Source organism: Saccostrea echinata, unplaced genomic scaffold (assembly GCF_033153115.1).
Source record: "Saccostrea echinata isolate AGI-Se365-2 ecotype Australia unplaced genomic scaffold, CSIRO_AGI_Sech_v1 ptg000030l, whole genome shotgun sequence".
Lineage (NCBI taxonomy): Eukaryota > Metazoa > Mollusca > Bivalvia > Ostreida > Ostreidae > Saccostrea > Saccostrea echinata.
Window position 1 is genome coordinate 16,630,145 of NW_026889779.1, and position 26,855 is coordinate 16,656,999.

General features: G+C 32.8%; 3 protein-coding genes across 4 annotated transcripts in view; 1 reads left to right on the forward strand and 2 right to left on the reverse strand.

Moving 5' to 3' along the window:
* LOC133196458 (neuronal calcium sensor 1-like) overlaps positions 1-5,124 on the forward strand; it is a 34,484-nt gene extending 29,360 nt beyond the window's left edge. For both annotated transcript variants that reach the window (XM_061332350.1, XM_061332349.1), the window contains exons 5-8: positions 909-998; positions 1,765-1,843; positions 3,469-3,635; positions 3,807-5,124. In XM_061332350.1, the coding sequence (XP_061188334.1) occupies positions 909-998; positions 1,765-1,843; positions 3,469-3,635; positions 3,807-3,899 (429 nt within the window). In that variant the 3' untranslated portion in view covers positions 3,900-5,124. The remainder of the gene's footprint in view (positions 1-908; positions 999-1,764; positions 1,844-3,468; positions 3,636-3,806) is intronic.
* Positions 5,125-13,621: 8,497 nt separating this feature from the next.
* Positions 13,622-17,701, reverse strand: LOC133196459 (GDP-fucose protein O-fucosyltransferase 1-like). The gene is made up of 8 exons (XM_061332351.1): positions 17,637-17,701; positions 16,593-16,690; positions 16,269-16,384; positions 15,972-16,095; positions 15,603-15,774; positions 14,893-15,088; positions 14,264-14,491; positions 13,622-13,926 (listed from the first exon to the last, which is right to left on the reverse strand). The coding sequence occupies exons 2-8, from the start codon at positions 16,687-16,689 to the stop codon at positions 13,744-13,746; spliced, it is 1,116 nt and encodes a 371-aa protein (XP_061188335.1). The 5' UTR covers position 16,690; positions 17,637-17,701; the 3' UTR covers positions 13,622-13,743.
* Positions 17,702-18,921: 1,220 nt separating this feature from the next.
* LOC133197422 (ribonuclease 3-like) overlaps positions 18,922-26,855 on the reverse strand; it is a 141,340-nt gene continuing 133,406 nt past the window's right edge. Inside the window, exons 10-31 of the mRNA XM_061333448.1 lie at positions 26,729-26,809; positions 26,494-26,580; positions 26,145-26,231; positions 25,982-26,053; positions 25,737-25,884; positions 25,322-25,491; positions 25,091-25,215; positions 24,749-24,877; positions 24,531-24,609; positions 24,186-24,293; positions 23,842-23,980; positions 23,222-23,342; positions 22,920-23,019; positions 22,692-22,794; positions 21,918-22,090; positions 21,434-21,537; positions 21,199-21,304; positions 20,689-20,830; positions 20,487-20,569; positions 20,267-20,373; positions 19,837-19,982; positions 18,922-19,623 (exon numbers count right to left, since the gene is read on the reverse strand). Coding sequence (XP_061189432.1) covers positions 19,376-19,623; positions 19,837-19,982; positions 20,267-20,373; positions 20,487-20,569; positions 20,689-20,830; positions 21,199-21,304; positions 21,434-21,537; positions 21,918-22,090; positions 22,692-22,794; positions 22,920-23,019; positions 23,222-23,342; positions 23,842-23,980; positions 24,186-24,293; positions 24,531-24,609; positions 24,749-24,877; positions 25,091-25,215; positions 25,322-25,491; positions 25,737-25,884; positions 25,982-26,053; positions 26,145-26,231; positions 26,494-26,580; positions 26,729-26,809 — 2,658 coding nt within the window. The 3' untranslated portion in view covers positions 18,922-19,375. The remainder of the gene's footprint in view (positions 19,624-19,836; positions 19,983-20,266; positions 20,374-20,486; positions 20,570-20,688; positions 20,831-21,198; positions 21,305-21,433; positions 21,538-21,917; positions 22,091-22,691; positions 22,795-22,919; positions 23,020-23,221; positions 23,343-23,841; positions 23,981-24,185; positions 24,294-24,530; positions 24,610-24,748; positions 24,878-25,090; positions 25,216-25,321; positions 25,492-25,736; positions 25,885-25,981; positions 26,054-26,144; positions 26,232-26,493; positions 26,581-26,728; positions 26,810-26,855) is intronic.

Sequence of the window (26,855 nt, forward strand, 5' to 3'; positions counted from 1 at the left end):
TAAAAAAAAGTTCCTTAATCCTTGACATCTAGTAGACAAAAATGAGGTCAATTTTTATGAACCCTTAACCAAATTTGTGAAATTCATCACTTTTTTTTGTCTAGTTCAGGCCATATTGCAGGGCTAAGTTGATAACATATTGAAATACTCTAGATTTTTGAAAATCTTCTTCTTTACTTCTTCACACCTAGTAGGCAAAATTTATGATTCATTACTTTGAGAAATCATGTAAGCTCCCTACAAAGAAAAAAATCCTCAAATACACAAGAATTTTGACCCCATATTATGGAGAATTAACGAATATTTTACTTCAAGCAATTTAGTAAATGTGCATTATTGTAGACAAAACATTAATTACACTCTGCCTTCCCTCGAATCAAAAAATTAGGGTCTACAATGTATAACTTGCAATGTCTATCTGCTGTTTGTCCATCTGTTGAAAACTATGTGGAATGATGATAACAAAGAAATACATGTAGATCAAGAAATGTTGAATGAAGAAAAAAGAAATCAGAAGAATATATACAAATTCTTTGTTTCCTTTTGTTTTGCGTTTTTTTTAAATGAAGAAACACTTCTAAAATGATTACACATAACAAGAGGTTCTTGTTATGAACTTGATCTCAAACTCTTTATAAGTAAAGGTCAAGGTTACTGAGAGGAAATTATTTCCTTTTGAGCCTAAGATAGATGCATCATGGAGTCTTTCAGATGTTAAAGCACAAACTACAAAAGTACATTAGGTCTGTTCATGCAATTCAAAAAACACCAGTGAGGTGAATTTAAGAAGCAAAGCACAGTCACTGTGGTCTTATTTTAAGAACAGATTCAAATAACTGGAAAAAAAAACAAAATCTGAAATTTCACCCTTCTCTCTTAATTGCAGTGTTTCTTTTTTGGAATTTTAGGAGTTCCATACAATATATCAACAGTTCTTCCCAAATGGTGACCCTACCAAATTTGCCAGTTTTGTCTTCAATGTTTTTGATGCAAACAAGGTATGTAATGATGTCAACTGTAAGCTCACTAGATCAATTGAACAAGTTTAAGTCATAGTTAGTCATAAAATATGTGACCTAAAGGGAAAAACTAATACTGCCAACATCCCTCAAGCTTAATTACAATATACCTGTTCAATAAACTTCTCTTTAGAAGTTGTTTATTGGATATTATTTCTCATCAAAATCATGAACATATACCACAGTTATTCTTAAAATGAAAGGAATCTCCTCATAATAGCTAGCCAAGGTGGAATCTCACTTTGAAGTAAAACAAGACTTTATCTTTTGTTGTTGAGTAAAATTTTTATTTGAATCTCTGGCCTTTATTTCATTAGATTTGATATATCATTAGGAAGAATTCAGCAGAGCAGTATGTAATATTACCACTATATTAATTTCATGAAGGGATTTCGGGGATTGGTTTTCAGATCACATATGTATGTCAAGGACTGAAATGAATGAATAGATTGTACTTCTCTTAGGGATTTGATATAACACCAGGACATAAGACATGATAATGTAATGATATTTGGGGTTTAGTAACCAAGATCAAATTTCAGGTACAACCCAGGCATGCCTGAGGTCTTTAAAATAATTAAAATTCTTATCTTTGACATTATTGAAATCAGAGTCTGCAGACTTCGTCCTGTAATATGAATTAGTGAAAAATATATTTTGTAGAATTCACAATTAAGTGCCTAGGAAATTTTCTTATATTTTTTCTCTATCACATTAAATGATTAAATATACCTATGTATTTCAGGATGGTTATATATCTTTTAAAGAATTTATTTGTGCTTTATCCATAACTTCAAGAGGTTCACTGGATGAGAAACTAGACTGTAAGTATTTACATGTATATCCTTTATGTCTGGAACTAAGCACAGAATCTGGATAGTACATGTATTTATCACATGTTAACATCTGTATACAGTGGATGGATAGCATTTGATATCATTTTCATATCATCTGTTGTGATGTCGCAATAGTTTTTGCATAAAAGTGAAGAAGTCAAATAATGTGGATTCGCATATAAAAACAGTGTAAATCATGTAATAGCTGTATGTGTAAAATGAGTGATTAAAAAGAATCCTCAATGGTTTGTGGTTGGATTTGAATTTTATCCAACTTGTATGTTTTCTATCCAATCGCCAAGGCTTGCATGGGGATAGAAAATACACAACTCATTGGATAAAAACATATTCAACCATGCAAAAACCATGATAGATCCTACATATATGACATGCACCTGGAACTGAGTAAAGAAACTGATTCAGTAAGTACATATCCCACATGCCTGAAACTAAGCACAGAAACTGGATAGTATTTGTATATCCCATATATCTGTATGGAGCTGAGTAAAGAAACTAGATTGTAAGTACATGTATATATTCCATTTTTCTGGAATATGGAAAAGAAACAGGATTTTGTAATGTACTTGCACTCCAGTTTTCTGCCCAATTCCAGACCAAAAAAGAGATGTACATACTGCAATGTAGCTTACAATCCAGTTTCTTTTCCAAAAGAGCACCAGAACTTACAAGTACAGTGAAACCTGTCTAATCCATCATGCACTAGGAGACAAATTTTGTGTTGGAATAGACAAAGTGTCGGACTAAACAGTGTAAAAAAACATTAAAAATAGTAAAATGGGAATGAAACTAAAGGTCGGAATTCACAGTAAAATGGACTGCACAGGTGTCAGATTAGACAGTTCCTGTAAGCTGGAGCTCTTCTTTTGAATTTAATCTTGAGATACTGGATTGTAAGTATCAAGTCCATTTGTAATTGCATGATTGTGTTATGAAGTTCTTTGAAAACAATCACCATTCTTCATTATTGAGCAGATGAGCAATAACTTAGGACCCATTTAAAATGTGAATCTTCTGCAAATTTTATATTTATTGAATCTTTAAAAATGAAAAAGTAATATAATGTACAATATAGATTTTAAAAATTCAATTCAGTTTGATAAAGTCCACAAAATTGAACAAGCAGTTGAAGGACATGTAATACAAATGTTCTGTTATTTTTTAATCTTCCCACAAGTGCATGCACATAAACCTATCTTTAAAATGCAAGAACATCACTGAGAGTAGAAAAAAGAATGTGTTAAAATATCCCAGCCATATTACTATAAATTTTATTAAAAATTCATTCTGTTATTCTTGGCCATGCTTCAATTGCTTAAGAATCTTCTTTTGTGAATAATCTAGAGTGATGTTAGGTACCAACATATTTTTTTTTTCTCAAAATTTAGGACGTTGCTGCCATAGTAACCATGGCATATAGCAACCAATTTTTGCCTGATATGAGTTTATTGTATCAAATGTTTTTATCAGAGCAAAATTCTGTGACTGTTTGTGCTACAGCTCCTATATAAAAGTGAAAGAAATTACAGAGAATGACACTTAAATTTTTATGGGTATGTAACATAAACTGAAACTTGGGCTCATATCTATTTCAGGGGCCTTCAGTCTATATGATCTGGATAATGATGGCTATATCACAAAAGAAGAAATGGTCAGTATAGTGGATGCTATTTATAGCATGGTAGGGAACCTCCTAGACCTCCCCAAGGATGAGGATACCCCAGAAAAGAGAGTGGAAAAGATCTTCACCCAGATGGATACAGTATGTTGAACACTTGACAGGCCTATTGTGACAAGGGGAATAACTCTTTAGAGACATATTGATTTGTCATAGTATTTAGTTGAAAGTATTTAAAAAAAAAACATTTCTGAAATGATATGAAGCTATAATCAACAAATGTTAATATGTATTATTTTTATGACTTTTTTACAGAATAATGATGGTAAACTGACAAAAGATGAGTTTCGGGAAGGCTCAAAGTGTGATCCATGGATTGTTGAAGCGTTATCTACCCCACATAGATAAAAGATGCTAGTGTCTGCCAAAATCCTGCAAATCATGGCATTGACTGTTCATACCGATACGAGTTGTGAATGTTTGAAAAATTGACATCTTTTGAAATACATGAATTTGCATAGCAAATATCTTGGTTGAAAATGGAACAGATTTTGACAACAAACTGTACATGTATCATTTCTCCCCCAGTTATTTACAAATCTGTATAATTTTGTATGAATATGAAGTGATATTTGATGCCTTTTCCTCTCCTTGCTGTCTTTGTGATACATTTGTTGAGATCTCTACAACTATATATTTCAGCTTACAGCTGTCAGAGGCTTTACTAAGTTTCTCTGATCAGAGTTTGCATGGTGTATTTGTATGTTTGTTTGTTTGGATAACTTTTCAAATATTTATTTTATTCTCTAGAATCACTGAGCCAATTGCAACCAAACTTGCCAGAAAGCATCCTTGGGTAAGGGGGATTGATTAATTCAAATGAAGACCCACTTCCACCTTTCCAAGGAGCTATAATGTTATACATGTAAAAACATAATTAAAAAAAAGGCTGATGTCATAGTAAAAAATCATCTCATGAACAAGGCAAAATTTTTTGTGAAACGTGAATGTTTTGTGAAGATTCATTTGGAACCCCCCCCCTCCACTCACCCACCCTCTTCTACAAAAGAGGTTTCATTACTGTGTGTGTACATAAATTAACATGTTTTTAAGCACAATCACTGGGTATCGAGTGGTTGGCATAATCATGAATTAGCACTTCACATGTCCAAGCTGTGTACTATATTTATTAATGATTTATTAAGAGTACCGTATTCATTAATTAGTGCATTGTTGATTATGCCAAATCCACTAAAATATGAAGCCCGCTTTTTTAAAGCACGCACACACATACAGTATATGGTATGGGGAAAAGGATGTGAAAATCAAGATTCAAATTTGTTCAAGGGCCCCTTGTTGATCAATATACTTTCTTGTTATTGAGCTTACAAGCTTACAGGCTTTTTTTTTAATATTAAAATTATAATCCTTCAAACTGCACAGAGAACTGGCCACTTTTTATTCGAATTGTTAAAATATGTCAGTAAACATCATCTAGATTGCCTATTTTAGTATATATGTATCATTTTTCAACAATTTTAAATGAAATGGGATTTGAAAGACTATTCCCCCAAAAGAATTATCACTTGAGAACAATATTATTCCTATAATGTTTTCTGTTATATTTTGTTAATTCTGAAATTTCTGTTATTATAAATATATGTGTGTTGAAAATAAAAATAAAGATTTTTCTAGTAAAGCAAACTTTCTGGTTTTTAATACAGTTACATCCAAAAATAAATATCAAAAGGAATTTTTCCCTCCAAATAGAGAAAAAATGTCAAACATAAAACTACATTGAATCAAAGATGAAGGAAAATGGCATTATTCTTAGTTTGTTACAAACCATTTGATAATTTGTTTAACAATGAAGTGACACAGAGGAGCTATAAAAACCATGCCACTTCATGAGAATTTGTTTTAAAAGTCTGATTTTCAGTCAATAGATGGAATATTTTAAGTACCGTATTGTTTTTACATTTAAATTTAGTACATGTACATGTATTACAAGTACATGTATAAAGAATCATTCTTTTGAACATTTCTCAATGTCACTAGAAAAAAGGTTGCTAAAGAAGTTTATTTCATGGATCTTTTGTATATTGAAAAGAAATTTTCATGTGATCAGAATCTTTTAGTCCTTATATATTGTTAAATCAACAAATATCATCAAACAAAGGTAATCAAAGATTATCAAGCTGAACTCAATGAACACATGAAAATAATGTTCTGGTAGTGTACATTCCTAGATGATTAATATGGTCACCATAGGGCTTATAGTTACCTGAGAATGGACCTGCTCCTAAAACTTTAACCTGGTGACTGACACCCAGAGAATGTTGGTTAGATCCCTTATCTGAAGCAAGTCTGGTAGTGTGCATCCCAAAATCTATCAGCTCTGCAAGTTTAGTTTAGATGGACCCCAGAATGGAAAAGGAGGAAAGGCCAACCAAAATCAACATGGAGGCAAACCGTTGAAAAAGAACTGAAGGAAATTAATCTTACCTGGGGAGAGGACAGCTAAGAACAGAGAAGAATGGAAATCCCTAGTCCCATGCCCTATGCGGCTCTGGGTGCAACAAGGACTAGGTAGGTAGGTACAAGTTTAGTTACCACAGGGCTTATCAGGTAATGGAGCTGCTCAAAAATATTTTACTTGGTAATTCATCCAGAAAATGAAGGTAACAGATCCAATATCTGAAGCACGTCTAGTAGTGTGCATTTTCACAAACATTTTCATGCAAGTTTGGTCAGAGTGTTACGGTATATATAGTTACTTTGGAATGGAAATGCTCCATAAACTTTAATCAGATACAATAAGTCAGCTAGAAAATGTAAGTCAGATCCAATATCTGGAGCAAGTATGCTAGCATGTAATCATATATGATTGAGGGATGCAAGTTTTGTCACTATAGGACTCATTAGTCATATTGATATGGAAGCATCCTCATGTAGTATAGATTCAAATTTGTTCAAATCAGGACCTTCCATGCAAGGACAGGAGCGAGAGAAGGCCAGCCAGACCTCGGCCTCCCAGGGGCTATAACTCCCACCGACATCAATTAGGAAAGTTATTTGGAAATTAACCTTCTTCAAAATTTTTTAACTGGTCGCTCATGTAGATTAGATGCAGCATCCAGAGCATATCTAATAGTCTTATAGATGCATCAACCATGAAAATTTGGTCAACATAGGGAATATACTTATTTGGGAATAAACTTTCTCCAAAAACTTTAACCTGGTCATTCATCCAGAAAATGTAGATCAGATCCATCATCCACAAGAAAGTTTGATGGTGTATCAACCATGCAAGTTTGGTCACCATAGTGCTAATAGTGTTTGGAAATAATACTCCAAAAACTTGTAACCTTGTCACTCATCCAGAAAATATAGGTCAGATCCAGCATCTGAAGCAAGTCTGGTAGTGTGCATCTCTAGATATGTCAACCATGCAAGTTTGGTCACAATAGGTCTAATAGCTACTTGAGAATGGACTTTCTCCTAAACTTTAACCTGGTGACTCATCCAGAAAATGTAGGTAAGGTCCAGCACACGAAGCAAGTATAGTAATATGCATCCCTAGTTGCATCATCCACGCAGATATTCTTAAAATTAACAGGGATTATATTTGGGAATGAATTTTTCTCCAATGACTTTAACCTCATCATTCATTAGGAAAATGTGGTCTGTTTGAGCATCCGAAACAAGTCTGGTAGTTTGCATCCATAGATGTACTAACCATGCAAGTTTAGTCTCTACAGGGCAATTAGTTACTTGGTATTGGACCTGCTCTTTAGACTTCAACTTGGTCATTCAGATCCAGCTTCCAGTCCTTCCAAGAAACATTCGAAGCTCATAATAACAAAAAGTGCCTATCATCTGAAGGGATATTGTGATCTTGATTGAACATCATTTGACTTGCAGAAGAATGTCAAATTAGTGTCTGGTCCATAAATTTGTAAAAGAGAAACATTAAATGCAATAATTTTTCAAAAATGCTATTTTTCGATTTTGTGAGCTTTACTCACAGTACCTCTAGTTCTTTCTTTTTTTAGTTCAGTTGTTCAACCTATTCCTTTTGGGGGGAAGGGGGGGGGGGGGGCTGAAGAACAACAAAACAGTTAGTTTAAAGAATAATATATTTCAAGATAAAGATACCAGGTAGTAAATCTTTATGAACAGAGAATTTAAGAAAAAAATACCAGTATATTAAGTTATATCAGAGTTTTAAAAAAAGGCAATATCATACAAGTAACAAACATGATGCATACAGCAATTCCTTAAAACAAATAAATTGTTTGGTCATTTTTTTGGTCTTAATGATATTGAAACAAGAAGTCATTGACAATACTGTGGCTCTAATGATTTGTACCTAGATAAAATTGGTCAAAAAAAATTGCACCTTGACTTTTTTTATCTTGAAGCTTTCTAAAGTTGTACATTGTATCAAGTTTTGTAGAAGATGGACCAAAATTGTAGAGGAAGGAGCAATTAGAAAGAATTGACAGAAATTCAGATCTTAGTAACAATCACAATGGTGTAGTGTTCATTGAAACAAGAGGCCCATGGGCCACATCGCTCACCTGAGCACATTGGCTAGGAAAAAAAGCAAAAATCAGTTAGTAATGAAAAGTTTACGGGGGGGGGGGGGGGGGGGGGGGGGGGGACTTGAATTTTAAACTACCTGATGATGCTTCCATATCAATGTAACAAATGGCTTTGCTGTTCTTGAGCAGCAGATTTTTTCCTATATATTCATTTGTAAAAAATTTGATCCCCCATTGTGGCCCCACCTTACCCCTGGGGCCCTCATTTGAACAAAGAGCTAGAACCACGAACCATCAAAATGTGCCTTAAATTTTAGACAAAATTTAAGTTTGAAATCACTAAGCCTGTCAAATGTTATATTGCAGTGCACAATGTCATGCTATTCTACATAAAATTTTTTGCCACACAGACCATTGTCTTTAGCACATGCGCAGCATCAAATATACAAATAAAGTTAAAAACTGCTAAAAAATGTCGATTTTACGGTAGTTATTTCAAAATTTGAATGTGGCCACACTCAAGTACCGATTCCAAACTTTGCAGAGAAAAAAAAATTACATAAATGCATTTTTAAGCAAAATATTTTAGAGGTACTCGAGTGTGGCCAATATGAATTTTACATTTTATGAACGATGAGCTATCAGAAAATGAAGCAAGGCCCTTCATTTTAACAGCAGTTATGAGTTCATTATATGCGTAAATAGCTTAAATTAGTTATTAGTATATGAGATTTATTCTTGATAACTACATAATCCCTAATTTGTCAATTATTTTGTTTTAGAATATCTTAAACTCACATTTAACACGTGTTGTTTCATATAAAATTTAAAATTACGTTCTTTTCATTCATGCTTATGTACATCAATGATGACGTCATAATTTGACATTTTTGAGGTCGACTGCATCTCATAGATAATTTGAAGAAGTTTGTCAAAATAATTTCAAAATAGATAATTGAAAAGTGTCGAAATCCAGTTTCCGATTTTTTGCCAGTATTACGTGTTGAACGTAATTTTTTTTTTTCAGATTTATTATATTAATAAAAATACAAATGCCTAATTCAAAGGTTATTATCTAATATACATACAATACGCAAAAATTATGCGCATTTTAGATATACATGAAGCAGAAATAGTTCACACACTACCTGGGGATGAATCCATATCAATATGACTAATCAATTGTCTTTTCTATTCTTGAGAAAAAGATTTTTTTCTATATATTCTTATGTAAAACTTTCATCCCCCATAGTGGCCCCACCCTACCCCAGGGGGTCAATATTTGAACAAACCTGAATCTACACTACCTGGGGATGCTTCCATTAAAATATGACCAATCATGACTTTGCTGTTCTTGAGAAGAAGAGTTTTAAAGAATTTTCCTATGCATTCCTATGCTAAAATTTGATCACCTGTTCTGGCCCCACCCTACCCCCTGGGGGTCATGATTTGAACAAACTTGAATGTACACTATCTGAGGATGCTTCCATATAAATAGGACCAATCATGGCTTTCCTGTTCTTGAGAAATAGATTTTTAAAGATTATAGATTTTTAAAGATTTTTACTATGTATTCCTATGTAAAACTTTGATCGTCCATTGTGGCCAAACCCTATCCCCGAGGGTCATGATTTGAACAAACTTGAATCTACACTACCTGAGGATGCTACCATATAAATAGGACCAATCATGGCTTTGCTGTTCCTGAGAAGAAGATTTTTAGATTTTTCCTATGTATTCCAATGTAAAATTTTGATTACCCATTGTGGCCCCACCCTACCCCCGGGGGTCATAATTTGAACAAATTTGAACCTACACTACCTGAGGATGCTTCCATTAAAATATGACCAATCATGGCTTTGCTGTTCTTGAGATGAAGATTTTTAAAGATTTTTCCTATATATTCCTATGTTAAACTTTGATCGTCCATTGTGGCCCCACCCGACCCCTTGGGGTCATGATTTGAATAAACTTGAATCTACACTACCTGAGGATGCTTCCACATAAGTTTCATATTTTCAAGCACAGTGGTTCTTGAGAAGAAGATTTTTTAATGATGCCATTAATTTTTTTCACAAATTCATGATTATCTCCCCTTGGAAGAGGGTGTGGCCCTTCTTTTGAACAAACTTGAATCCCCTTTACCCAGGGATACTTTGTGGCAAGTTTGGTTGAAATTGGCCCAATGGTTCTGGAGAAGAAGTCGAAAATGTGAAAAGTTTTCAGACAGACAGACGGACAGATGGACTACAGACAAAATGTGATCAGAAAAGCTCAGGTGAGCTAATAAAAGACACACAAAGTAAGCAAAACACTGATACTTGTAGTCTATCTGTGCACCATTTGAAATTGGATCAGAACTGTAGGAGGAAGAATAGAATTCCATAGACTTTTTTTATTTTTTAAGTAACCATAGAAATATTATTCATCAAAAATTAACAAGATACCCATGGGCCACCATACTCACCTGAATAACCTTGGCCCTGCTCTTTTCCATCAGAGGATTCTTAAGAGATTTTTTCCCCTATTTATTCCCATGAAAAATTGTGCCCCCATATGCTGGTACCACCCTAGTTCCAAGGGGTCATGGCACAACTAAATTTGATTCCAGACAATATGGTGATTCTTAAATATCAATATTGCAAACATAACCTTGTTGCTCATTGATTCAAATAACTGTGAATCTGTTATGTGGCAAGTTTGGTTGAAATTTGCCTAGTATTTCTTAAGGTATTCCATCCCTAATAGCCTCAGGTTCAATGAATTTGAATATGTAACAGATGTGTATGGGTGGAACACTCAGGATTCTTAGACATAATCCCCATTTATTACCATTAGTATGTAAGAATGGAACATGTCCTAATTTATGACCTTGACCTTTGTTGAAGAGATAATTCCCTCTTTTTTTTAAGTAATAAAAATCAATTTAAAAATATATATATGGTAAAAAAAAATTTTTTTTTCCAATTGTCATTCTATTTCTAATGATTTAATGAATCCACCACAGTACTTATTGATATTCTTATTATTTGAATTTTTATTTTAAAAAATCGCTTGTCTCCATAGACTTCGATGCAATTTCTGTTAATTAATTACTGCTCAGTTAATTACATTTTTGAAACTTTCTCTTGGTAAATCCTTTTCTACTGTAAAATGCTTTGAAGTAATACCAGATTATTATATACGTGATGGATATTTAAGGATAGAGAATTAGGTCCTATAAGGGATGGAAAAAATTAAGAAGTTGAAAATGTGAAATGTTTACATATGGATGGATAGACAGACTGATGGATGCTGGACAATGAGTGATAAGTAAAGCTCACTTGAGCTTACAGTTAAAATTTAGAAGAATCTACTAGTGTACCAAGTTTAACTGATATCAGTTAAAAACTGACACTAGGAGAAGTAGTTGGGAAAAATTATTTACAGACAAACAGACAGCTACATACAGTTGAGAGGTATATTGTGTAAAAAATAGCAGTAAAGGGTTACTTTTAGTAGCAAGTTCCATTGTGAGGTGCTGATGTCCAGTAGTACCTGCATGTTCTTACTAGAGGTACATTGTGTAGCAAAAGTACATATTCTCCAAAATTCTGGTAAAATTTTTATTCTTTGGGGTTGACTCTACAATAATATAACTTGTTTTTTTACTTTACAATAGATACATGTATATCACTTGGAGGTTTAAAAACACAAAAAAAGGCTTACACCAACAAGAATTTTCATAATATGAACATTTCTAATGCAACTATAGTATGATCTTGATGAACCCTGAACTGAAATTTCACCCAACTCTTTAATGTGAAAAAATATACATACAAATGGGTGGATAACAGACACCTTATCAAAGCATAGGCTCTTCTGGTCTTTGTCCAGTGGAGTTAATAAAATCAACAGTAATTTGAAATACATGTACATAATAACATGGCACAGTTATGTCTTTATACATTTTGCGTGAAAACTACCATATGATATGAATTATGCCATAATGCAAGAAATTTCATGACCAATAAAATATCAACTTTAAGATGAAACAATTTTTATGTTTTACAGCAGTATCAATTCTGGAAATTTGAATTCAATGGATAAATGCCCTTGTCCCCTATAACCCTATTATTATTAATTTTTTTTTTTTTTTTTTTTTGGCCATAATAGGAAGGTGGATTTTTAAGTACAATGACAAATGTCCCTGTTCCCTATTACCCTATTTTTTTTTTCTTTTTTGGCCATAATAGGAAGGTGGATTTTTAAGTACAATATGCAGTCATGCAAAATCATGACACACTGAAGTTCAGTTTAATGTCAGCATCTCACTGAGAAGCAGAATACCAGGAATCTGTGAATATCCTTCTTACTGAATCAAGAATCACTTTCCAGATCTCAAACCTTGGAAGATTTCCCCTGGTCAAGTAAAGTTTGAGATAACCAAGTTTACCTGTACTTATTGTAAAGAATACTCAAGTTATTCAGAAGAGAAAACTTAATGACCTGTACCCCCCCCCCCCCCCCCCAAAAAAAAAAATAGAAATACATTTGTGTGGGGTTGTCATGATGGGCATTTTTTTTAAATGTCTAGAAAAATTTCTTCTTTGAACTTTTAGGCCCAATTATTAATATGTATTTTTTTAAAGCATGTCATATTAATGGTTATCATTAATAAAGCTTAATCAGTTCTTCCCTGTAATAACCCTTTGTTCAAACTAGTTGAGACTTGACTAGAAATGTGCTGTAGTTTGTAAACTTACATAAAAAAAAACGACTGGTATATCAGCACCAATATCTGCGAACAATAAACATTCACAAACAGTTAATAAAAACAGTATCTAAATTTACAACAAAAATATCAAATGGAATGTTCTATATCCCTGTGCTATTGGTTGTTTCTGTTCTAAAAAAGATATTTTGTATATATATGTATAACAAAAATGTAGTTTCAGAAACAAATCTGAATATTTTTACTTCTGACATTTATGTCATTTTTCAATGAGGAGCAAATCTATTGGTCAATTACCTGAAATATGTGAATTACATCCAAAAAAAATGGAAAAAAAAATTAATGGCACATATAGCTTTCAACTCATAGAGTTGTAATATATGTAAAATGTACTATAAGATATATTTGTATCTGTAACCCCATAATAAGCATTGCATGTTTACAAATTGTATAAATCTTACAAGATGAAAAAAGTTAGTATATACATGTAATACAAAAAAACAATCTGCATCAAATTCTAGATCAAAATGTATAATATAAAAGAGTGAAAAAATGTAGAAGTATGAATGCAGAACTCTGTTAGGGCAGCATGTGGATTTTTCAATCCACCTGCTTATGTTTTACTCACATAAAAAAAAACTCTGAAAAGTTCACTTGAGTGTATATGGAACTTGTGAAAAAATGATTATTATTATTATTATTAATTAATATAAATGTATTATTATAAAGTACATTCAACTAAAATATGAATACAAGCACAACCCATTAAATGAAAAATAAACCAAAGGTAATAATCTTCAATAGAATATTTATCAGTCTAGTTTACTTGTAAAAATTGGATTAGATATCGTTCTTTTTTTATAATTTAAAAAAAAAGCTTTGTTGGAAATATGTAAATGGCACCAATTACATGGATAATAAATATGGCAAAGACCCAACACAAAGCAATATGCAATAAAAAATTCTATAATAAATGCTATAAACTTTGATGTTATAATTCGTCACGTTTGGGCAGCTTGAATGCCCAGAATTCACTTGACTTCCCTGCAACATCCCTCTCTCGTTTAACAAATGCAGAGAATGTGGATACACAACAGCCAATAAAATGGTCAGATTTTCCTAACACTGCCAAATCTATATGTGGACTCTTTCCATCTTGCTTGGCAAAATTGACCTGTATAAAAACACAAATTTATGGTTGATTCAATAAAATAGTGATAAAAAGCTTTTTTTTTCAAGTTAAAAGAACACTGATTTGATAAATTACCACAACATTAGAAGTCACTGCTAGCATTCATGTTCAATTTTTGTCTGTGTAACTCTGTGTCTACTGTATTAAACTTAAAAAAAATTCCAGAACCACTATGTCATTTTCAAATACCAGCATGGGATAAATTATCTTTAAGAGGAAGAATTTACCAAAAATTTCAGGAGTCATATCCTTTCACAAGGAGGAGACAACACATGCAGATTTATTCAGATAAAAATCTTTTTTTTTGTTGATCTAATACCTTTGGCATAGCCTTTTTCAGTTTGGAAATGAGATCTCTGCTGTCTGTGGCAATAAACACATTGTTGACTCCTTTCACTTTCACTGCGCTCTTCACTTGCTTGATGATTGTGTCATCCGAGGGGTAGCACATTTCTGCGGTCAGTTTTCCCTTCTCCCCTCTGTAACCAATACACTGAGGGGAGGCAAATAATGCCGAACCAGAGTCTATGTGTTTACAGGCATTGGACTAAAATTAAAATTAAAATCAAACTCAGTACATAATTAAGACATAATTAAATTTTTCCTCAAGACAGAAAAATCCACCTCAAGTACAGTATTATAAACTGCTTTCTAGCCTCACAAAGTCTGATTTTGATTTGTGTACTGATAGGCTGTACATGCTGGGATAAAATAGGAAAAAAATATGTGCAGCTTCTTCCAAAGACCTACATGTACATGTATTAGTAAAGGTGTGTTCCTGGATCTCTAGCTTTATGGTTCAAAATTCATTTATAATAATACTTTAATTTACACAACTGGATACTTACATTCCTAAACACCAAAATACTATTTTTTTGGTCTTATTTGCATATTTTTCTACAATGCCACTCTAAAAATTACTTGTTCATTTCATGAAACCTTCCTTACAAAGTCTGAGCCAAGTCTCAGGTGAATGCCTATGTATTTATCATTGCTGAGTTTGCTGGAAATGAGATCTTTAGCTTTCTTCTCTATGTTGTCTGACCACACAACATACTGCTGTAGTTTGAGATTTCTCTGCTCTACAGGAAAATGAGCTGGTGCCCCTTTGAATGCTAACACTGGAAAACGCTCTGGAGGGTATCTGAAAAAAGAGGCCAACATCTAGATACATGTACTTAGGTGTTAATTTCACAAAGCTGCTATCAGAGTACCGGTAACTTTAATAAATTATGTTTTCATGGTTTTTATATCTTCTAAACTAAAAATATGGGGTGAAAATTTTTTGTTGTTGCAATTTCAAGAAATTTTAGATACATTTTGCCTTTGAAGAGTGCAATCATGCCTATACTTTTGCTTTTTAAGCACAGGATGGTACTATATAAAATAGCATAAATATATGAATTAAAACAGAGATGAAAGATCTAGTTCAGTTTTTATTTTCTAGACTCTGACCTTCATATATAGACATGTACTATCTACCGGTAATTTACATAAATTCTAATACTGAAACATTCAAAATCAGAGGTTATGAACAATTGCAATCTTTTGATAGTCAATGAAAAAGAGACCAGGAAGTATTTTTTCTTCCTTGTTCTTTGTTACTTGACAGAGAATCAAATAATGAACATGACATGCATCAGAATGTTAGTGCATACCTCTCATTCCACCGCTTCACTTCAAAATGGTTAGCCGTATCAAAAGACAGAGGTTCATAGAATTCGGAAGCATCAAAATCTATGTTAAATGTGTCCCAGAAAGGTCCAAAGGGATTTCCATGTTTGGCATCACAGCCAGGCTCTCCAGTGTAAGATGGACCATAACAAAACACTGGAAAATAATCAAATTATTTAATCTGGAATCATGCTTGTATTGCCCTTCAATTTCAAAGAAGCAAAAAGTACAAAAAAATGAAAGTAAATGGCACACTTTATCAAACCTTTTAATAGTCAATTCAAATTTAAGAGTTTTATTAATTTTTTTGTTTAAAAGTCTGCATATATAAATCAAAATATTGACTGCATTACCTGTCCTGTTCCCTTTTGGCCAGACTTTTGGTGCTAAATCTTTCATAAACTTTTCCATGGTGACTGATCTGTGATATTTTTGCACAGCATCAACTCGGAAATATGTGTCAAAGGGTATTTGGTCCTAAGATACAAATATTTCAAGTTAAATCTACTTTATTAACATACCATACATGTATCTAACATTCAAAATATTGTAAACAATTACCCGTATATCTATACATGTATTATCCTTTAAATTACACTTCTGGAAATAAGAATTAGAATTTTAACTATCAAAATTTTAAAGTAGCTTACTGATGTTGGTTTGGGAAAGTTATATTCAACCCAAGGTGGGAGAATAAGTGTTCTGTCAATATCTTTAGCAAATGCCAGGGATCCAAGAAAGTGGTCAGCCTGGTTTCCAAATCTTCCTACCTCCACAAAAAATATAAATTATTAATTTACAAGTGTATCATAAAAGGTGTTGACAATTTTGATCACAGTCATATACATGTACATTTTTTTTTTTCCTTTTTTTGGCATATAATCAAAATACTAATTATGTTTAAATTGAACTTTCACATTCTATATTTTGGGTGATAAATACATCCAATGAATTTTTTTTTCATAACTACTCACCCATACATGGACAATACACAACATAACCCTTGGGATCAATCACATTTGAATTAAATGATGGAAACAGTGCCAATATGACTACAGCAAGCAGCATCATTCTGTTAAAAAGAACCTAAAATGTAGCACCTTAAATAAATGATTTTTCAAAGCTTCAATAAATTATATTTTATTGTTTATGCAGATTCACATGATCTTGTAGCATTGTCAAACATTGCAGTATTCTTTTTTTTCCAATTGTATTCTATAATTTTCTAAAAATTGTATATTTCACTTTATGTATTGTAAATTTTTCTATTTGCATTATACATAATATCAATTGTCAATTTGCATTGTATTTTCAATTTATATAATTATCTTTTGTGTTTTACAATTTTCCATATTGGTATTGTATATTTGGTATTTGTATTGTCTAATTTTCCATATGTATTCCATATTGATTATTTATATTGTATATAATGTTTCATTTTGTATTTTTATGTGAATTTATTTGTATTTAGTATCAATTGTGATAAAATATAGAATCAAATGAGCAAATATATAACATACAAAAGAAAACTGTAGAATGCAAATGAAAAATAATGCAAAACAAATAGAAAGTGAATAACAGAAATGGAAAATTATCGATCACAATACAATGCAAATTGTGAAATAAACAATATAAATATGCATTTATAGAAATGAAAAAGATCGAATATTAATTGTAACGTTTGACATGCCATATATTTTATACCTTTGCAAGTTTCACTGCGGAAATGGAGAGAGACGTGTGAAATACTGAGGCAAATAATCGATTTTTGCTTTAAACTATCAGAAAAGTGCACAAATTTCAAGGCCAAAACTAGAAACGGAAATGCGATAAGATCTGTGAAACTATTTTTTCCTCTGATAAAATAAATATCACTTTGTGTCCATGAAATTTTTAAAAAGTAAAGAACTTTCGATGTCTTATTCTTATCCTGCCAAGGTTTCTTGCTCAAATATGAAAAACAAATGTCTTTTTAAGTGAAGAGCATGAAATGATTAACTAAAGAAAATCATGTTTACCTTGCAGTTCTACTTTCACTTTCTCACACACGTTTCACTGCCTACAATTTGTAGAACGAACCCGATGTAAATTCTACAAGCAAAATACCGGCTGCATTTTTTTTTAGTGTCCATTCACAATATTTTATAAACGGGACCTTGAAATTGCTAAAATGACCTTGCTTGGAAAAAATTAAACATCATCTGGCCATCTTTGAAATAATTATGGACCTGACATGAATTTTACACTTTTTTTCTGCCAGTGACTTGCCACAATGACCTTGGGTCAAGTTTGTAACATACATATACTTTTTATAGCTCACAAATAATCTTTGTTTGAGGTTAAAAAAAATATACTTTTTCTTCCAGTGACCTTGAACTGCCAGAATGACCTTGGGTCAAGGTCATGAGACATCTTCAAGACACAAGTACTGTTTGTGTGAAGTATGAATTTCCAAGGTTTTATCCATTAAAAAAGTTATAGCCCAAACACAAATATAACACTTTTTTTGCCAGTTACCTTCAACCTGTTGCATCTAAAATGACCTTGGGTTTGATCAGTATGCACCCTTTAAGTCATAAGCAATCTTTTTGAGACAGGAAATGGATAAAAACTTGCTGGAATAACCTTGAGTCATAGTCAATACATGCCCTCAGATCATATGCAATATTTGTGAAAAGTATCAGCTTCCAATGTTCTCCATTACAAGAAGAGATCAGAAAACACTTTTTTTCTGTAAGTAACATTGAACTTGATCAAATGACCCTGGTCAAGGTCATGACACACCTTTTATGTCATAAGCCATCTTCATATGAATTATGAACTTCCAATGTTTTTCCATAAAGAAGTTATCAACTGGAGACAAATAAAAGGTACAGGGTCACATTGTTCAACTGTTTTCTGTATGATACATGTACTATAGAACACTTGAGGATGCTTTATTCAACATTGCAACTTGGAATTTTTTTTTTATCCATGTGTCCATTTGATATAACCATTCCTTTCATGTTTATTATTAAAAATCAAAGATGAGACTGTGGATTTTTGCATATTAATTGTGTATAAAGATGTTTTGTGTATTTCAGAATCACACACATTTCATAGTACTTAGAACATTTTGTCCCAAGGGTAATCATTTGTTCCAATAAGACATTACTGAACAAGAGTGCAAACAATTTGACACATCTAAGGACAAAAAGTTTTTTTTCAAATATTTTCTTATTTATATCTTGTAAAATGTGGACAAACAGAAACAATGTTTGGTTGAAATAAACTAATAAAACTCATGAAATGAAAGAAAACATACATGCTTTGGAAATTTTTAATTCAACCTGAAACAAGTTGTACTTTTTACATACAAAATATCACAAGGATGAATTTCTCTAAATCAGCAAGCACAAATACAATTTATACATGGCAGTTTGAGTATAAAACTGTCCATTTAATTTGTAATTGAACAAGAAAATTAGCACTTAGCAACAACAACAACAACAACAACAACAAAAATCAGAGAAATTCAATATCATTGGCAGTATTCCTCTTTACTTAGAAAACACTCAATTCATTCTGTCACGTAATGTACAATGATCTGAAATTATCAGTTTTAAAGTAGCGCTATATATGATATAATATAATACAAAAGGTTTGATATTAAACAAAAACAAATAATTGAAATAAATCATGAATCACAAATGGCAGTGATTGAAACATTTTACGGAACAAAATCACACACGGACATAGGGAATTTCACATTAAAAGTTTAATTCTTCTTCCTCTCCTTAAAGGAGTCAATAAGGGAGGTAACTTTCTGAGGGAGGATCTCCTTTTCACTTGCTGATGAGGTTCCCCCTGATCTCTCCCTCTCCTCCCTGTCCCTGGTGTCTTCTCGCTCACTGTTGTCACGACGATCCTCCGAGTTCTGGTCACGCCCACCTTTCCTACTGGGCCGCTTCTTCTTGTGTTTCTTTTCCAGGTATCTCTTCTGATGAGCCAAGATAGGAAACAGTTCTGCACAAGAAAAGTTACTAAATATTACAAAGTTCATGACCTATTGAAGATGTTACATGAAAGCTGTTAGCATCTCTTCCATTAAGATATACATGTACATGATCATGTAATGGCCCTAAAGTCTGTGCATTCTGTAATTGAAATATCGAACACAGAAGCACAAATCAGATGTAACCAATGGTAGGTAAACTATCATAAAACATGTTGAAATACCTGATCTTTCCATCAGAGCATTAGTGGCAGCTGACATTTCAGCCTGTTGTATACTGTGACCTATTCCGGTGGCAAGTCTCTCATGTCTGAAGTAAACAGCTACTGTGTAGCGACGAGTGTTGGTGGGACCAATAGACTCAATACACCTGAAATTATATTTTAAATGATAAACTTAAAATACATGTACATGTTCTTCCATGTTAGTCTAAAACACTATTTGATACTTCATATAAATTTGTGAATCTCTGCACCTCTGATTTTAATGCATATGAATGCAATAAAATTGTTATTAATATTAATATGTGCATGGACAAAAATATTACTGGGGGGAGGGTATTTAATTTCTAATAAAATGGAATTGTTTACCAAATTTCTTAAAATTCAGAACAGCAAGTTGTGCAAAATGTATCTAAATACACTAAAAACTCACTTATAAACAGGAATATCTGGCTCCCCTCCATCAAGTTCACGTAATGTCAGACAACACTGCTGCAGCTGTGACTTTGGATCATTCCAGTCTTGATTAAGAATGAAGTCCTGGAAAAGTCAATGAACAATAACAATTATTACATTAATTAAAATTCTTCACATAAAAATTCATGGATTTTTTTAAAATTATAAACAGTGTGTGAAGAAAGTGTATTACATACCCTTAGCCTTGGGAAGAAGCAAACTTCACAGAATTTGTAGCAAACTTCTATGTCTTTGTCCACATACAAAGCACCAATAAATGCTATTAAAATAAATCAAATTAAATAAAAAAAAATTTAAAACATGTTCATTTAATTCAGATGCATCTAGAGCACTGAAAACAGCCAATAAATACCACATTCATAAAACAAAATAACAAACCCTCTAATAGATCAGCCTTCTCTTTTGTCTTTTTGTCTTGTTTTTCTCCTCTTGCATCTGAGAAAATGACATACTCAGAAATCCCCAGGTCATCACAAACAATGGACTGAGTTCTGTTGTTGACCAGAGAGCTCCTCAATAGCTAAAGAATATCCAACAATATAGCAGATTACAATGGAATGCTCAAAAATGTCTTATGAAGTGAGTACCAAATTATTTTAATGAATCAACAAATTCACAATCAACAAGAGGCCCATGGTCTTTGAAGGTAACCTGAGTACTGTTTTCTGCATTGGATGCAATTTTTGCTTTGTATAGGGTCAAAAATTTTCTGCAGAAATCAGTCATTGTGTACTTAAAGTGTCTTTAAGAAATACAATGGCAGTCCATGAAATCTGTGTAATTTTCTACCCATGGATTGAACACAAATTGTGATTCCGCTTAATTCTGACCCCCTGGAAAAAAAAAGTATCCGGTACATTTACAGTGCTTTCTAGCTGAACAACTTACAGAGAGATGACCCTCATGATGATCTGGGAAATGTTTAAACAAATAGTCTGATGCCACTAATTGTAACACAGTGTCTCCAAGGAACTCTAGTCTCTGGTTATGTCCCCTGGAATAACAAGGCAAATAAATAAACTTCCAAAAGAAAACTATTTTTAGGTATGAAAGAGAAAAAATACATGTATAATGCAAATCATATTTTCATCATCATGTTTTTCATATCAAAAGATAAACTCACAGTGTGAGGTGATTAAATCCCACACTCCTGAGAGTAAATGCCCTGGCTAGCAGGCGAATGTGATCAAATTTCACCCCAATGGACTCTTCAAATTGAACCAATTTCTATAAATAAAAGCACAAGTTTTTTTCTGAATTAAAAAAAAAATCAAATTCAATACCAGAATACAAAAGAACATCTGTATCATCTCTCATACAGTGATAAGAGTTTGCCTCTTCCAAGATTGTAGTTTACTGCATAAATTACTCTGGAATAATTTTAATTTGTGGGGGTCAATGTTTGTGGACAAGCAAATTTTTACTGGTTCTGGGGATGTAATTTCATGGGTCCCTCCTTTTTATGGAAGATTCAATGAATCAATACTATTGACAAAATAGATCGTGTGGATATAAATTTGTGGGTAAAAATGACCCAGTAATATTGGTCCCCCACGAACAATGGTGATTCCACAGTACTTATGGATACTGATGACTGCGTAACCCACCTGTAGTGTAGGACTAGACTCTATCCAGTGTCTATCTGACCCTGGCTCATCCTCCTGTAGAATATGCAGTGGTAGGTCCCTCCAGATATTCAGATACTTGTCTTCCCCTTTAAATAAGGTATCCCCAAAAACCCTATCTGCTAGGTCAATTCCCCCATCCAAGTACAAAGCACCTAAAATACATATATGTCAAAATAAGGCACAAATACCTTACATTGCTTAATAATACATTGTAGTATAAAAACCAAACCTGATATTTAGAGTACATACAGGATATTCAAGGTTTATTTTAATTGGAAATGGGATTTATTTCACGAGTGGGAAAGGATTTTTCTTTTTCTTTTTTTTACATTTTCAGTGCAAAATGTGAAAATTTAATAATGAAAAAAATTGTCTCACAAGTGATATAAATTTGATATTCAACTACAAAACACTGAATTATTATATTAGCTATCTTTCCATAACACAATGGCGTTGCCTGTGACATCATCACCAGATTTTGACTAAATTTGGAGAAAAGAATTCTTTGGCAGTTTTAGTCAGTGACTGACAGGATGGTTTATTCACTCTAGATATATGTATAGGGAGTATTTTCTTCCAACACTTTGAGAGTTTTGCAGCAAATTTGCTATTTTCAAAGTGAAAAATTTTTGTTCTTTTCAGAGTGAAAATAATGTCTGTGAAAAATATAAGTTTTATTCAATGGATAAATTACAGTATATCACTGTTGAAAATGATCTGTCATATGGAAATAATATTTTACAGCTACAATACCTAATAATGCCTCAAAACAATTAGCCATAGCATGCTTCAGGTCTGATTCATGGCAGAGATCGGGACCATGGGCATACAACATGTAGTTCTCCAGGTGCAGTTTCTGTTGGGAGAATGATTTTATTAAATAGAGTTTAAAATAGTTACATCATTTACAAAACCTACAGTATTAAAGTCATTCAGTCACTTTATATTGCTGATTATATATATTTAAGAGATTAAGCAAACCTTGGCAAGTACTGCTAGCTGTTGATTCTGGACAATGGCAGCTCTGTATGTGGTCAGTCCTCCTTCCTCCAGATAGGGAAACATGTAGAACAAGTGAACACTGTCAATAGAAACACAGAGAATATGACAAATGTTCACAGTATAATCAAATTTTTTATTTGTAATTCCTTAATAAGTCTAGTAGACTGCTTACTGATAAAGACAATGCTTGAATTAATACATACTAGCTTTAAACAGAAAACCTCTGTCATTTACATGTAATTCTCTGGCTTATCTGTACCAAAGATACAAGTAAAAATTACCTGGTTATAAATTCCACTACAGCATCCCCCAGATACTCAAGTCTTTCATTGTGGGGAATTTCTGAGGAACACTCATCCTGCTTCCCAAGGCGGGACATGATGTTGATTAAGATGTTGATACCTGTAGTGTTAAAAAATCCAGAACAAGTTCAAATACACAACTCGACTCACTTGACTCTCAAGAGATTGTACACAATCATCAATGAGAAACCAACAAAAAAAAAATAATGTCAATATTCCTGCTTTTTTACTGCACTTTAAGGACATACGCAACGTAGTTTGAACTTTATTGTCTTTTTCCCTGGAGTTGAAGAGTTCCGATACTTATAGGAACAGTGTGATACTTTTAAATGTCTATATATGATGTTGTACACTTCTTCTAAATCAAGTTGGATAAACAAAACATCTAGAATATATGTTGAATAATTTTTGTATATTTTTCTTTGAATTATACAAGAATTTTCATCAATTGATATCTTTTCAAAAACTCTGGTAATGCATTGTGATTTTTTGTCTATGAATATCTGATGGCACTATAATATTAAATTAAGAATATCTTGAAAAATTATCAGTAGGCAAGGTACGTTGCGTATGTCCTTAAAGGTCAGATCCACTGTTACCTTTTTTCCGCGTATGGACATAATGGATCTTGCGGTCCCCATACTCCAACTGCCTGACTCCACAGTTGGACAGAGAATTCCTGGCATGGTCAGGGTTGGTTCCATAATTTACTTTGTAGGAAGTGTGAGTTAAAGCCAACTGAATATTGAAGAGGAAAACTTAAATTTTGTTTACGATATAGTACAATAATGCAGCACATTTTTCTTTTCCTTTCTATCTAAAGATTTCATATGAACTCTATCAACTGATTTTCTTGATTGTTTATTTGTATGATATTAATAATGATTAATTGTTCTATCTCTACACACAGTAAAGGTATATATAAAATGGATTCTCTATTCACCTGGAGAAGTTGTGGGTCTTTGAATTGATATTTAATTTCTTTCTGGAGTTCTTTTATACACAGATGGAACCTTAGGTGGCCTAAGAGTACAGGCATCAACATAGCATGCTGAAAGGCAAAGATAATATAGATGATAATAATAGTAAATAAAATATATTCAATAAAACAAAATTATAAAATTGTAAAATTATATTATTATCAACTTTTTTTGAATTCCAGGTACTGGTAATGAGAAAATCAAATGTACATAAATATACTTGCAAAATATACTTATTTTCCCAATAAGAACATATTCTCATATAAAAAATACATATTTCAGTTAGTATTCATCTACAGCCTGCTGACCTGTGTAATGTCTGATCTGATCCCTGTCCTCAGAAATCCCTCACTGCTGATCTCAACAGTTACTTCCCTTTTCATAGAACTGAAATATTTTACAAATGCATTCATACAGACTTGGGTTTTCTTTCTTCTTTTTTAACTGAAGCTTCAGTACAGATAGCCTACATTCTTAACAAACTTAGGAAATGGAATAAAATGGAAAATACTTTGGGCATATCTACCTTTTCATCCTAAGGTCCTGTAGATACTTTTCTTTAGCATCTAGCTTTTGTTTGTCTGTGAAGGTGACCTTGGGTTTACTGTTCAACAGGTGCTTGAATTTGACATACTGCTTCCATGTTCTCTGATAGCTATTAAATAAAGTACAATACATTCAGTACGTATATTTATATTTTGAGACTAACCTTATTTTCTTTAGAGATGATTCTTCTTCGACAAAGTTATGCAGTACCTTTCAAGAAAATTTAAAATTCATTGGTCCATGATTTTAATTTCAGAACTTTAGGAATAGGTAATGAATGGTATATACATGTATGTGTATAAACATTACTTTGTATACATACTTGGGATCTCCAGCATAACTCAGTTGAGCTGGTCGGATACCAAAATGAATGATGAGTGGAAACTGTAGGTGATTGCTGTCACCATGTTGTCTGTCCAACTGGTCTATCCTAATACTGGTGGGCTTCTGTAATCATCATATCATTATATGTGTTAGCAAATGCAAAAAATTTGAATATTTCTCCTAGCAATTACTTCCAATTCCTGAGATTTTGTTCATTCCGTTTCCTCACCATTCCTGGATACGTGACCACACTTCCCCGGACCTCGTCTACTAGGGCCTGCCACTCGTTTACATCGTACTTCAGAATCTGTGCCAGTTCTGTCTCCTCTAGTAGTGGTTTGGAGCTCTTCAATAAGTAGGTCAGCACATCATTCATGGACAGGATCTCTTTACCATTTTCTGTGAGAACAAAAAAATCATTTGAGCGAGCCCACCAGAGCAGGATTTGCTAAGAAAACCTGTGCTACATCTACGGAGGCTTGATAGCCACAGCATCTCCTTCAGTTTTCCTGAGATAGGGAGTGCATAATCAAATCATGAAAACTTTCCAGATTTTTTTTTTCTTTAGCAATTATGAATAAGCCATATCTGAAACTACAGATGTATTTATCACACACATTTTCTTTTAAATCAATAGTCAATACCTGGTAGAAGTCTGGCAAATCTTGGCATGAGATGGAATCTATTACAGTGTTCCTCAGTTCCCGGACCTTTCCAGTCCAAGTCAACCAGTTCTAGAATCTCATCAAACAGAAACTGCTGAAAGAGGTTCAGGCTCTTCAATGTGAAGTTCTGAAAAACAAACAAAATGGTGGAAAGTAGTCTACTGTTGTTTTTTTTTTAACTTGATGCAAAGAATTCACAAAGAAAACAACAACAGAACACTCACATCTGGAATGGGCTCTTCAATTAAATGAATTGTGTAGTCAATGTTGAATCGTATAACTCTGCACACTGGTATCTAAAACATAATCATTTAAATGAACCACCAATACAACAAACAACCTTTATTGAGTCAATTTTCAAATAAACTCAATACAAACTGTACTTACATTTTCTAGTTTTTCATGAGACAACAGAGAAAATCCCTCAAATATGTATTCATGGTTGTCATGTTCAATAATAGTGGGAGCCTTGGTCTGAAATTGAATTCAATACATACAAATGTAACACAATTTTATTACAAGTTCATGATAAACTTCAAGAATAAATTACTCAGTTATAGCAAATGGCATTAGAAAATGTGCAATTTCAGCAAATATACATGTAAACACTCTTGAATTTTTTGAATGACTGTAGAACATGATTTCAACAAAAATCAAGAGTACCCTATTTCTTGTCAGTTTGTAGCTTAAAGTCATTCTTTATCAACAAGGCCTTTCCTATTGTTATGACACATACCAAGAAGTTGGTAGGAGGAGACATGGTGATTCTGTAGTGGAAGAGTTTATCACTGTTGTTACTGTGAGGGTCACAGCGAGGTATTGGCTGTAATTGAAGAAATGCATCCCATATGAATATCAGTTTAATTACAGAAAAAATAACTATATATAAACATACTATCTAGTAGGTTGCTACTACAGGTAATCGACATTTTATATCAATTTAATTCAAGATTAACTTTTTTTTAAAATACCTCTTCCCCAGGGTACTTGCTATGTCTTATTCCAGACTTCTGTGACTTAAGACTACACTTGCAAAGTGGGCCATCATTCAACTACAAAAAAAAAACAGAAATCTCTGATGAGACTGTAGCTCTACTG

What these genes read in the sequence shown, in the direction of transcription:
- LOC133196459 (XM_061332351.1), bottom strand. Translation starts at nt 16,689, where the DNA reads ATGATGCTGCTTGCTGTAGTCATATTGGCACTGTTTCCATCATTTAAT. An exon ending in GTGAAGCGGTGGAATGAGAG is followed by an intron (nt 15,089 to 15,602) that starts GTATGCACTAAC and finishes CTCTTTTTTCAG; the next exon opens with ATACCCTCCAGAGCGTTTTC. An exon ending in TGAAAAAGGCTATGCCAAAG is followed by an intron (nt 13,927 to 14,263) that starts GTATTAGATCAA and finishes GTTTTTATACAG; the next exon opens with GTCAATTTTGCCAAGCAAGA.